Raw genomic sequence first — 13,567 nt, 5'->3', positions numbered from 1 at the left:
AAGCCTTGGGTTTTCACGGCGTTGCTTCCCTCTTTCTTGTCGTTACGCGTACCTGCAGCTTGCCACATGTTTGGCCCTTCAGTAGGCTTGTAACGGCCGAGTACCGGTCGAGAGTCGAGACTACGCAATGTCATCGCGCATCTCCTCGAGTCATCAGCAGGAGGTTGCGGCAATGCCCGACGATTCCTTATCCGACATACTCAAAGTCGTTGATCTCCTTTACCCGTGGATAGACCGAGCCTGGAATATCGTCAGGAGTCGCGAGCCGTGCTCGGATGACTAGCGAGCGACGGTACTTGACTTCTTTTCCGGGCTCGAGGCTGGTCATCAGGCTCGTCGCACCATCTAGTCAGGACAGCTCGCGACATGATGATCCTGACCGTCGCCCCAAGCTTGTCGACGTGGACATGGATGGGGATGATTGTACTTGCCATCCTTCAACTGATTGTCCTCGTCAGGCGACTCTTGACCCCAGTGTCCCAGGTACCCGGCCCCTTCCTCACGAAAATATCCTATGTCCCTATTTTTGCATACGATCAACGCTCCGAGCGCACAGCATGGACCAGGAGACTTCATGACAAATACGGTCCCGTCGTCCGTATCTCCCCAGGTGAAGTCTCAGTGGCTTCGGCGACCGGCATCCGCGACGTGTTCTCGGGGTCGCCTGCGTCTGGAGGAGCGTACCCGAAGTCCAAGTTGTTTGAGCTCTTCAAGCATTTTGGAGCGCGGAACTCCTTTACCTCCATCACCTCGGCCCAGCATGGCTGGCGTCGCAAGGTGATCGGGTCGAGCTATTCACAGAGTGCCGTGTTGGCGCGAGAGACAGCAACCGGAAATATTTGGCGGATCGCCGGCAACTACATCAGGTACATCGAAGACAACGGCATCCCGGTGCATGGCAATGTTGCAGCCCGATCCGTTGACGTACACACAGCCAACACATACTTCGCTGGTGATGGTGTGTCGTCATATGTCTTGCTCAATGGGCTTGAGGGGCTGCCTGGGAACGAGAAGCACCGACGACTAATTATTGCGACACAAGAGAAGCCAGCCGACGTTCTGTCGTACTTCCATCAGGAATACCGTGACTTCTTCAACTGGCTGAATTCAGTCAAGGCCTTCTTCAGATCCTTGATACCCGGATGTGGCCCGCAACTGCTGTCGGAGAGAACGAGAGTCGGAGACAAAGATCCCAAGAAGCTCAACTCTATATGGTACGGTGGCACCGAATACCGAGACTACACCTACCATAGCTACCTGGATGCAAAAGCGAAGCTCAAGTCGATTCCTCAAGCTCTGAACCATGGCCCCATCACAATGAAGCTGGCCAGTAACGTGGTCACTGGGGAGCAGATACAGCAGACTAACGGGCCTATCGTTGAAGATCCGAGCATGAGGGGGTTCCAAAGTCAACGGAACTTCCACAAGGACGCAGGTGCTGCCAGTGAAGCAATGGACCATCTTATTGCCGGGCAAGATACAACATGTGAGAAGTTACCGCACACGCTTTGTGGCCGCTGTCTGCTAACCAGGAATTTACGCAGCTGAGACCCTCTCACATGCATTGCAGGCTCTTTCTATACTACAAAACCACGCAATCCAGGTCAAGCTCCGCTCGGAAATCTTGAGCCTCGACCTCCCTTTTGACCACGGTCGACCCCTGAATGCTGAGCAATTGGCCACGATCATGAAGGCATCATATCTTGATGCGGTGATCAAGGAAACACTCCGCCTCTATCCACCTCACACCACCAACATTCACAGGAATGTCCCCTCCGGTGGGCGTGTACTTGACGACTGGTATCTGCCGGGCGGCACTAAAGTGGGAACTTCTGCATATATCGTCCACATGAACGGTGAAATCTTCGGCCGAGATGTAGAGTCCTGGATACCGGAGAGGTGGCTGCTTGAAGATCAAGATCAAGTTCGCAAGATGGAACACGCGCTGTGGGCTTTTGGGAGTGGGCCTCGGGGATGTGTTGGCAAACAGTAAGTGTGTTTTGGTTGTGGTGAAGATGATATCGTTGACCCTTTTCCATCTTGCTGACGTTTGATGATCCCGATAGTCTTGCCATGGTCGAAATGAAGATCTTGCTATCATCTCTGTACAGAAGGTATTCAACAGTCCCCGACGAGCTGGAGGAGGTGCCTCTTGAGTCAAAGTATGTGTTCCGTGCCTTTCTCTCTTCTCCATGGCAAGAATTGGAAGCTAAACAAAGCCTCCACAGCCATTTTAAATCCCGCAGCACCAATCGCGATTACCGATATTTTCCCAATGCAAGTGGCCGGATTGTTTTCATAGATGCCGCATAGTCCTTTCAGCATGAAATCAACACCGATACGAAGAGGAACGTGCAGAGAGTCATTGCTGTGATGCGGTCGAGAGGCTCAAATAACCACGGAAGCCTCCATCTCAAAACTCAGACGGTGCGTTTCGAATTCAGGCAGTTGGTGAGCGATCTGGTCTTCAAACATTCATTGCCAATTTTCACCTCGCAACATCTGCTGGACTTGTATTGCCGAGTCTGCTGCTTCTCCTGAACCAAAGCCGCCAACATGCACAGGCCCTCGCTATTGGAAAACTTGCCTGTCGCGAGCGTATCAAGCTGGACATCGGCTGGACGTTCCAGCGCACAGAGACAAACCCGGATGGTCTCACTTACGACATGCGCACAGGATTCCCGTCAACCAACGATACATGGGCGTTGAAGCCATGGATTCTTCCTTCAGCCAACGACTTCATCAAGGATCCGGCCAACTTCTATCTGCGCCCTGACGGTAACCCGGGTAGCGATGTCCCTTTTGTTCAAAGCTCATTCGATGACAGCCGCTGGGAGACGGTTACGCTGCCACATGATTGTGCTATTCAAGGACCGTTCTATTCGGAGGGAGATCCTATTGTGTCTCCCTCGATGGGTCGCTTGCCTGTCTATGGAGTTGGCTGGTACCGTCGGAAGATCACGACCACGAATGCTGACAAGGGCAAGGCGATCTACCCGCTTGGACTTGACTCCATATGTCAACTTTGGCCGGGACAAGCAATTAGCTATTCGCCTGGAGAATCCCACTGACTCAGCGCGATGGTATCCCGGAGCTGGCCTCTATCGAAATGTGTGGCTCACAAAGGTTGACTCCACGCATGTCGCACAGTGGGGAACTTATGTCATCTCGAACAATGTCTCTGCGCAATCGGCAACGTTAGATCTGACGGTTCAGGTTGAGAACACGGCAGCTATAGAGAGGGATGTGGAGGTCATGACAGACGTGTATTTATTCGATCCGGGCGCGAGAGTGGCGGGAGAAAAAGTGGCCGAGTTTACGACCGCGGAAGTAAATGTTCCTGCTGGGCAAACCCAGGCGATTAGTGGCTCTGTAACGATTTGAAATCCACGGCTCTGGGGTACGATCCCAGCGCAGCAACCCAACCTCTACGTTGCCGTCACACAATTGCTTGCGGAAGGGAAGGTCATCGATACTTACGAAACAACCTTTGGCGTTCGTTCGCTGGCTTGGGATCCCGATGCGGGACTCCTGGTCAACGGTGAGCTTATCAAACTTCAAGGTGTGAACATGCATCACGACTTGGGCTCCCTTGGTGCGGCCTTCAATGTCCGAGCGGCCGAGCGCAGACTTGAGCTGCTGCAGGACCTGGGTTGTAATGCCATTCGAATGTCGCACAATCCTCCCGCAGTGGAACTGCTGGACTTGACCGACCAAATGGGAATCTTGGTGCTTGACGAGATCTTTGACACGTGGGAATATAATAAAACCGCTGCAGATATCCACCTGATCTTCCCCGAGTGGCACGAAGCAGATCTTCGGTCTTTCCTCCGGCGTGACCGAAACCATGCATCAATCATTGGGTGGAGTTATGGCAACGAAGCGTATGAGCAATACACCAATGAGACCGGCGTCGCGCTGTCCGAAGCTTTGCGAGACATTCTGCGCGAGGAGGATTCGACTCGTCTGTCGACAGCGTCTGCCAACTACGCGACTCCAGACCTGCCGTTCCCAAGGGTCTTAGACATGATCAGCCTGAACTACCAAGGCTCAGGCATTCGAGACACCGATGCCTACTCTGAGCTGAGGAGCAAGGGCATTTATAGATTGCCGAGCTATCCACCATATCACGCCATGTTCCCAGAAAAGCCTCTGTTCAGCTCCGAGACAGCATCGGCGCTCAGCTCGCGCGGTGTCTATTATTTCCCTGTGGTGAATGTGAACAGAGCGCTTGCCAATGACACGTCTGGCGGCAACTCCGAACAGCTCCAGATAAGCGCATATGAACTATACACCGCTGGACCCGGCTCTTCTGCCGATAAAGTCTTTACAGCCCAGGACGAGAATCCGTATGTCGCAGGTGAGTTTGTGTGGACCGGCTGGGATTACTTGGGAGAGCCTACACCGTACGACGGCGCGCGCAGCTCCTACTACGGGATCATAGACCTGGCAGGATTCAAGAAGGACCGTTTCTATATCTATCAGGCTCACTGGCGTCCTGATATAAAGATGGCGCATATCCTTCCTCATTGGGCCTGGCCGGACAGAGTCGGCCAGGTGACTCCAGTCCATGTCTTCTCGGCAGGTGATGAAGCAGAGCTATTCGTTAACGGAAAGTCGCAGGGGCGGATACAGCGACAAGCGTATGAATATCGGTTCCGATGGGATGAGGTTGTCTACCAAGCTGGCGAGGTAAGTGTCATCACTTACAAGGATGGAAAAGAATGGGCGAGAGATGTCGTGCGGACCGCTGGTGAGGCTGTGGCGCTGGAATTGGAGGCCGACAGAACATCACTTACAGCTGATGGCCTCGATTTATCTTTCATTACCGTCAAAGTCGTCGACAGCCAGGGAAACCTTGTTCCAGAGGCGAACAACACCATCACATTCTCACTTACTGGGCCCGGAGACATTGTGGCCACCGACAACGGAGACGCTACAGACCTTACGCCATTTACATTCACAGTGAGAGATGCCTTCAGCGGTCTCGCCCAAGGTACCGTTCGTGGTCGAGCTGGTGTCAGAGGCGAGATCACTGTCACAGCCAGTACAGATGGTCTTCAGCGCGCCAGCATAGTTTTAGAGGCGCATTAACGGTATAGAAATCAAACATCAAAAATCAGAAGGGCGGCACCTGCCTAGTATTTAGTGTTTACAAGTCGACAACATCCACGACGCGGAAATGCTGTACTGATTCACTACTGTAAAAGAACTCTCGGATATACGAGCGCCGCGTCATGCAGCACATGCCCGATCTAGGAATTGTCTGAATGGTGACATTCCTACATGCAGTCAGTCCTGTCCCCGGGCTGTCTGCCTCAGATCAGGACACTCCTCTGCGCCTAGTGAGCCTTGGATATACAGTCCTCGCATTACATGATGGTCGCCAGCCCCTACTCCCGACCCCATCTAACCTTGGAGCTCGACAACCTGTCGCTGGATATGTAATATTTCTCACGAGGCAGTGAGGCTGTACAGAGTAAAGGCTGTAAGGCTACGAGGCTGCAAGACTTCTGACGAGGCTGCGAGGCCGAAATTGTTTTCGGCTTGGCGCCTCTCCTCGATTTTCATCCGATGGAATTTGCACTGCATATTCCACACGAGATACGCTTGGGAGACGTCTCGTAAGTGGGCGGAGGCGAAGTTTCCGAACTCATCGAAAACCTCTTCATTGTCGATAATCAGCGTCCGCCCGGTCGCGTCCAAAATATGGCGGTGGAAGGAGGGCCAGAGTCACGACAACGGCCTGGCCTCCCGCTGCACCCAGAATGGGGATCAGAAGATGAATATGTCCAGTCTTTGCTCTCATTCGCAACGAGCTCGAATCTCTTCCGTAACCTCTGTGGTGGCGTCCACATCTTGGACTTCCTCACCCGCGAGCCTGATCTGTACACTTACGTGCTCCCCAAAGACTGGCGTGACTGGTTCGACCTCGTCACCGTCGACCAAGTCCTTGACCTCCTGATGCATAAGGACTTAGCAGATCTTGAGGACGCCGTGGAATCTCCAAACTCGAGTCTCAACCCTCCACCGAGCCTATTGGACTACATTCGCACGGTGCGCAAGCACTGCCTCCAGAGACAATTCCACCCAGTCTCAGACGACATCTCGGACTTGCCGCGGCATGTCTCCGTGGGCATGAAGACCAAGAAGGTCCACGAAGTCACCAACTTTGCAGCATACATAGGCAAACTCTCAGCCGATGTCTCAGGCCGACTCGGGGATCCCATCTCCGTGGTCGACTTCGGATCCGGACAAAACTATCTCGGCCGGACACTCGCTTCACCACCCTACAACAAGCACGTTATCGCCGTTGAGAGGAGGCACCACAACATCGTCGGCGCACGGGGCATGGACGTCCACGCCAAACTGGCCAAGAAGGAGAAAATCATGCGCAACAAGAAAGAGTGGAAGCGCCAGCTCGCCCTGCAGAACAATGGCAATGGCAATGGCAATGGCATCCCGACTCCGCCTCCTGAAAAGGTAGACACGGAAGCATGTCTTGGACCAGATGCGATCTTCGCCGAAGCAGATATCACATACAAGCAGTTCGACCCGGATAAAGGGTCCATGACATATATCGAGCATGACGTCCAAGACGGCCATCTCGAGGACATACTCTATCCGCCTGAAGACGACGACAACATCGACGTCGACAATATCACCACTACCACGACCAACGGCGACTACCGGTCGTGCCATGATCACGGCCACGACGTCAATGTCCGTTCCAGGGCCGCTGAAAAAGACCATACCACAATATCCCCCGCAAAGAAACCCCGGCCGAAAGGCAAACCCAAACCAAAAGCCATGGTCGTCTCGCTCCACTCGTGCGGCAACCTCTCGCACCACGGCATCCGATCACTGATCCTGAACCCGTCCGTCTGCGCCGTGGCCATGATCGGCTGCTGCTACAACCTGCTGACCGAACGCCTGGGCCCGGCGACGTACAAGGTCCCCAACCTGCTACGGTCGAACCACCCTCGCCTTTCGAGCACGGGATCGGCGTACGACCCGCACGGCTTCCCGATGTCGCGCACGCTCGAAGACTTCACGACGCACGAATCGCACAAATCGCACAAAAAGCCTGAAGCCGAAACCGAAACCGAAACCCAGACCGGGCAGCAGCAGCAGCAGCAGCATGGCATGCAGCGGGGCGTCAAACTCAACATCACAGCGCGCATGATGGCCGTACAAGCCCCCTACAACTGGGGTCCCGACGACAGCGAGGCTTTTTTCCGCCGCCACTTCTACCGCACCTTACTCCAGCGCATTCTGCTGGACCTGGGCGTCGTGCAACAGTGCGCCGTTGCCGATGCCGATGCCGATGCCGATGCGGGGGTTGATCCGGGGGACAGTAGTCTAGCGGGCACTCTTGCGGGCAATCGCGCCGACGGCGGGAGCGTCACGGGCAAAGACACGAGCGGGACGCCGCTGATCGTCGGATCCCTGCGGAAAGCATGCTTCACCAGTTTCCGCGCGTACGTGCACGGGGCGCTGGAGAAATTGAAAGCAGACCCGGTCGAAGGCGCCATGATCGCGGAACGCACGCGATCGCTGACCGACGACGTGATCGACCACTACGAAAAGGAGTGGGGGTATGCGAAGAAACACCTCGCCGTCATGTGGAGTCTGATGGCCTTCAGTGCGGGCGTTGTCGAGAGCATCATCGTGACCGATCGCTGGTTGTACCTGAAGGAGCAGGCCTGCGTCGAGGATGCTTGGGTCGATATAGTCTTTGATTATAAACACAGTCCTCGGAATTTCGTGGTCGTGGGAATCAAGAAGAACGAAGCACCAGCATCGCAGGAGACGACTTGAGCAACAGGAACACATCCGGTACCAGGCATTCAGCAGGCATATATTCTCTATCTAATTGCCATGTCTATCTCCGCATATGCAACGTCATGATCTGTCTATATGTCAGAATCGCGGATCTGGACTGTGACTTCCACTTCAATCCCCGGAGCACACTTTTAATCACCTCCCAGGGACGATCTCGACTTACAGCTTGTTGGCGGTGGCCAAGGGTGTCACACCCTCCATGAATCCACCTTCGACAACCGCCGTGATGAGCTGATTGGCAATGGCTGTCTTTGGAGGTAACCGCAAATTGCCCACCTTGTACCCTGCAGGAGCATCCTCACCCAGTCCACTGGTCCCATTCTTCAAGGCCTCCTGGACTTCCTCCAGGGTGAACCACTTGGCGATCTCCAACTCGGGATCATGTTCAAGCTTGATCTCTTCATCTTCAGGGCTTGCGACTTGTGCAATGGCTCCGATCATCAAGTTGGCTGGATACGGCCACGGCTGTGTCGAATGGATGATGACCCGCGACAAGACCACCCCGCTTTCTTCCCAGACCTCTCTCCGGACAGCGTCCTCGACGCTTTCTGCCGGCTCAATGAATCCCGCCAATGTAGAAAACCAGTACGGTGGCCACCGTTTCTGACGACCAAGAAGTAGTCGTTTGCTATCATGGCTAAGTACTGCCACAATAATAGTCGGGTCTGTCCTTGGGAAAGTGAGATTCGACAGGGTTGTTCGCGTCGCGCATGGCTCACGCTCTGGTGGGTTCTCGGCCTGGTCCTTGGGAGGGCATATTCGCTTGCCTCCTGCATGAACGGAGAGTGTCTTGTGGCCGCAAGTGCCGCAGAAGGTGTTACGGTAATTCCAATCGAGATAGTGACGACCTTGGGCGTATTCGGCAGCTAAGAAGGTGTTAGTTAGCACTGTCCCGCTGCACCGAGTGCCCTATACTCACCAACATCGGCCGGGAAGCTCATGGCTCTCATTCCCTCGCTGAATTTCAACCCCGAGGCCAAGAAATGCTCGATCAGCGCCTTCGCTTCCTTTTCATATGTCTTTTTCGGTGTTATGTCTATAGCCCAATGAGGAGCCCCGCTGAAATGCCTGTACTTCAGACCGTCCTTCACATTCTCATCCACGCCCAAGAAGACCAACTGTGGTTTGTCTATCTGAGAGTTGAACTCTTCAATCATCTCTTTTTCCGTCTTTTCAAAGGGATTCGAGGGGACCAGAGTTTTGATATCGTCGTAGGTCGCATAATGAATCTCGGTAGGTGACTTGATCAGAGGAGACAAATTGTTGAACACCAGGAATCGAGTGGCAGGATGAGCGAATGCTTTGGCGAGGAAGTCATGGTCCTCTCGAAGGAACGACAGTCTGTTCAGAGGCGAGCCTACCAAGAATCAGCCATTGTCGAGGTGGGCATGAAGCTTGTCTTACCTCCAAAATAATTGGTCACTTCTTTTCCAAACTTGCGGCCAAGTGCAGAATCGCGGTCTGCATGTGCAGGACGGGGGAGGTCTGGTTGCGGAGGAGGGGCCATGCTGGACAGAGGTTCAGGAGCAGGTGCGGGCGCAAAGATGGACGGATGCTTGACACCAGGAGGAATACGAGAATGAACAAATCTAGTCTTGAGTATCACTTGCACTTGCAAAAGGAGCGAAGATTGGCGTCGTGGACAACAGGACCGAAGCATACAAAAAAGAAGGAATTGCGGGTTGGAGAAGTTGATGGTAATCGATGAGAAATGGACGGAAGACGGTAAAAGTTCATTCGCCTACTTCGAACGAGTCGACTTGACTTGCTTCTCCATCGATTTTTGTCTGCCATCTTCGAATCCGAATTTCGACCCCTCGATTGATTACATGATCTGTCAATCTGTCGCCCAGCAAGACGCCAATCTGTGACCTTTGGTTGGTCGTGATTTGCTTTGTGAATCAAACTAATTGCCTCGGGAATTCGACTTCGGCTTTCGTCATTTGCGCCAACCAAGATGCGGGTGATGATTGACCCCACACACGTGATCAGGCACGTGAAGTTCACACGTGACCGCGTTCATCATGAATCTGGAATCGAGTCGTGTAGAGGCAGTTCCCTCTAACCATCTCTTCCGACTCATCGACGATCACAGAGTCGTGCAGACGGAGCCCAGTGCTGGGAAGCCGGAGATGGTTCGTTCCCCATGGAAAAGGAGGACACATCGTATCCTATGGCACACTGCAATGCGTCGATGCAAGTGTCTCAAGGTCCCGTTCGACGTTGTCGGGTGTTTTCTTTCCGATGGTGCCATGCGTTGAGCTATGGCAGCTGCCCAAAGTTGAAACCAAGCCAGCATTTACAGGTACTGACGCGACGGTGAAAGCCAAACCCAAAGCCAAACGCAGTACAGCCGACTTCAACAACATCGAGTTCTGTGATCCCCGGGTAAAGACAAAGCCACCGTTGAGGAGTGTCATCTCATGTTGAACTGAAGCCAACTTTGTGAGCCTCTGAGAAAATGATGTCTGTTGAGGGACACCATTCTATGTTGAATTGGAAAGAGATCTGTTACGAGCTGTATGCCAGCAACAGACCCACGCAGATGTATTTCACCTGCGGTTGAGGAGGGTGAGGAACTCCTCCCGTGTTTTGGCGCTGCTTCTCATGGCACCCAACATGCAGCTTGTTGTCGTGCTGCTCTGAGTCTTTTCCACTCCTCTCATGACCATACAGAGATGACTGCTCTCCATCACAACAGCCACGCCTTGTGGCTTGAGCACTTCAGCTATGGCTAAGGCCACTTGTTTTGTCAGTCGCTCCTGGACTTGCAGTCGTCTGGAGAACATCTCTGCTAGTCTGGCCAATTTGCTCAGACCCAGCACCCTCTTGTTGGGGATGTAACCGATGTGCATCTTGCCGGTAAAGGGCACCATATGGTGCTCGCATAGACTGAAAACTTCAATGTCTTTGACGATAACGAGCTCGTCGTGATCCTCATGGAAAACAGCACCATTCAACAACTCACGTACATTCTCTTCATATCCCTTGGTGAAGTACATGAGCGCCTGGGCATAACGATGTGGTGTCTCACGTAATCCTTCTCTTTCCGGATCCTCTCCAATGCATTCGAAAATGGTCCTGACTGCACCCGCAAGCTTGTCCAGGCGGGCTTGAGCTTCTTCCGGCGTTTGTTCCCGTCTTTCACGAGTGCCAATGCAGGGCCAACTCAGTCCATCAAAGTCGATGGGCGGATTTGCAGTGTAGGGGCTAGCTGGACGAGAGAGGGAGGCAGGAGGAGTCATTGGTGCTTCGTCACGTTCGTCTCTTGCAGGTTCATGCAGCCTGACGGGCAGCTTCGCCTCGTTGTTCGGCGGCGCCTCCGGAACCCCGACCCAAGAAGTACTCATAGCTCTTTGCGGACTTTGCGGACTCTGCGGATCGCCCAGGTCTATTGTTTTTCGTCTCGCGTAGGTGCTTTTTATGGATGACGCTAGGTTCTCTCGTTCCTGCGCTCGAGTAGCGTTGGGGGTTCGGTGTAGAGGAGAGCCACCGTTCAAGAGGTACGAAGGTACGGCGGAGCGAGCTTTGGGAGGTAAAGGAGGAGAGATGTTGTTGGAGGAGGGAATCTTGGGTGTGCTTTGGCTCATCTGGGGCAGAATCGTTGAGATGTCACGAAAAACGCATGGTTCTGAAGAAGAAAAGAGTTGGCCTGACTGAGTTTATAAGGGAAATGGAACTTGAAATGTCGTAGTTGTTTGTACGGAGTTGTTGGAAGTATATCTTGGGGGATCGTTTGCTTGATCTTTTTTCCGACTCGAACTGAACCAGAATCCAAACCCATGTCCGTGCCCTTGCATAAGTGACATTTTTATTCGGCTAACCTTCTTGCGAGATTTGCATCCATAGTAGCATTTTCGGTCGGCTAACTTTCCTATCAAGACGCTAAGATTTCACCAATATCCTGCTGCAAAACGACCTCGACTCCTACCCTCTCAGAAGCAACTTTACACAACTTTGCCCTTGAGCTTCAAAAAAGTTGTCCTCAAGCAGACAGCCTTGTGCATTGTGGTTGCAACCTTACGCACTTGAGGCTTCTGCTCATTGGGCCGCTCTCGACTGCTCTGAGCATGGCAGCGGTCAAAGCTCACCGATACTTGAGAGCTCACCCGCTATGCATCGACAGATCTCATTGTGGCGCATAACTCCCCCAAGTCCTCGCAGTACCCGGCCGTATATTGATGCCTTCTGCTGCGTACAACTTGATGCACTCCGCACATACCACCGGCGTAACTTCCCTTACATCTCCTGTCGGATGCTCATTCCACGGAACCACTCGCCACGAGTCAGGATCCGGACATTTCGTCCAACACATTGTGGGAGGGTCTCCTCGGTACGGGTTTCGCTGCTTGGTATACTTATACCTCATGGTGCCCTTGCAACGTGGGCACTTCCTTCTCTCGCGATACTCTAACCAGTAACACATCAAGACGTTACTGCTAGGGTTTCGAAGGTAGGTATGTCTTTGAGAGAGGTAGTATTGTCTATCGATGTGCCTCGATCAGGTCAAAGATGCTGGGTTTGGTGTGGGATCTTCGACAATGTCAGGCTTCAACACCTAGACTGTGTGCTTTCGGCGGTAACTCTGCCTGAGATACATTTATTTGCACCTATGTCCGATGTTGTGGATGCTTGTCTGTAATACGGCGTTGATGGTTGAAAGGGTTGCTCGCATACAGTATTTGGTCTTATTCCACCAAGGTTGACCACTCAGAAATGGCGATATTTATACTCGCTGAGGGTTGGAAGTCGTTTGTCTTTTCTACCATCACGTTGATCACAAGACTTATGTTCTGCAAACGACAGGGTTAACCACAGTCGGGCAGTCAGGCAGGTACATCTCTGGCCACGTCACCGAATCACCAGTGGATTGCACTGGACGGGCTGCTTCGCTTGTCACTCATCCATCCGTTGTGTTCGATCGCAGCGCTTTCTCTTGACAATGAGGCTGTCACGCCTACACACCTACAGATGACGTCCCCCGAACTTGATGGAGGGATCGAATTAGACCTGCATGTCACCGAGCAGATCCAGATTAGGGTAACGACCCTTTTTCTACCACTCTCAAGAAGTGAGAACCGATAAGGTTAGGGATTTCTGCGATTGATGCTATGGCCGTCAATATGCAGATACGCTGACATTGTCCTTCAACGTAGCACCACAAAGAAAACGCAAACGGAGGAATCTTCTGTTTATCGATCTCGTCACTTCACGCTCGTGCCATGTTCCCAATTCTGTCATTTCTGATCCGAGAAGTCGGCCACGTACAAATGCGCAGGGACTACTGGCAAAGTGAGTACCCCGGAAGGACCGGGATACTAGCAACTCCAGCTCGGCCTTGAGGCACGCGAATGATAGACGATGCTATCCCGATGAATACTCGATCCATTTCATCAAGCTATGGCATTAACCCATGATAAATACGACCCAGACAAGTTGCCTAGCATCAATGGTCTCAGACTTCCGTGCCTATCTCCATTGGTTCATTTCCACACGCCAAAGCAGCTAGCTACTATTCAGCGCCGCTGCGATCTCGTTGGCGTCCTGCCTCTACGTTCCATACCACCCGAGCTACACTTCTCGCACAGCCATGTATCCACCTGCAGACCCTCGTCCACACCCCCCGGGTGCTGATCCCACGATAACACATCCCACATCGCAGAATTCGGGCATGGTGGGTTTCGACATGGTTGATTAGAATCTCCACAGTGTGGCACAATGT

At 53.0% G+C, this 13,567-nt stretch overlaps 4 protein-coding genes across 4 annotated transcripts; 2 read left to right on the top strand and 2 right to left on the bottom strand.

Annotated features, from left to right (window-relative positions):
- Positions 1-369: 369 nt before the first annotated feature.
- Positions 370-5,094, top strand: PV05_02333 (uncharacterized protein; the record flags this gene model as incomplete). Its single annotated transcript, XM_013462903.1, has 6 exons — positions 370-1,486; positions 1,545-1,989; positions 2,067-2,162; positions 2,549-2,944; positions 2,988-3,364; positions 3,413-5,094. 6 exons carry the CDS (start codon positions 370-372, stop codon positions 5,092-5,094), a joined length of 4,113 nt encoding a protein of 1,370 aa, XP_013318357.1.
- A 615-nt stretch (positions 5,095-5,709) lies between these two features.
- PV05_02332 (uncharacterized protein) lies at positions 5,710-8,437 on the top strand (the record flags this gene model as incomplete). Its single annotated transcript, XM_013462902.1, has 1 exon — positions 5,710-8,437. One exon carries the CDS (start codon positions 5,710-5,712, stop codon positions 7,819-7,821), a length of 2,112 nt encoding a protein of 703 aa, XP_013318356.1. The 3' UTR covers positions 7,822-8,437.
- Positions 7,906-9,505, bottom strand: PV05_02331 (uncharacterized protein; the record flags this gene model as incomplete). The annotated part of the gene is made up of 4 exons (XM_013462901.1): positions 7,906-7,912; positions 8,009-8,711; positions 8,765-9,202; positions 9,250-9,505. The coding sequence occupies 4 exons, from the start codon at positions 9,503-9,505 to the stop codon at positions 7,906-7,908; spliced, it is 1,404 nt and encodes a 467-aa protein (XP_013318355.1).
- An 892-nt stretch (positions 9,506-10,397) lies between these two features.
- Positions 10,398-11,435, bottom strand: PV05_02330 (GTP cyclohydrolase I; the record flags this gene model as incomplete). The annotated part of the gene is made up of 1 exon (XM_013462900.1): positions 10,398-11,435. One exon carries the CDS (start codon positions 11,433-11,435, stop codon positions 10,398-10,400), a length of 1,038 nt encoding a protein of 345 aa, XP_013318354.1.
- Between the last annotated feature and the right edge of the window lie 2,132 nt (positions 11,436-13,567).

Source organism: Exophiala xenobiotica, assembly GCF_000835505.1.
Source record: "Exophiala xenobiotica strain CBS 118157 unplaced genomic scaffold supercont1.2, whole genome shotgun sequence".
Taxonomy (NCBI): domain Eukaryota; kingdom Fungi; phylum Ascomycota; class Eurotiomycetes; order Chaetothyriales; family Herpotrichiellaceae; genus Exophiala; species Exophiala xenobiotica.
This window is presented reverse-complemented; position numbering and strand designations above follow the sequence as displayed.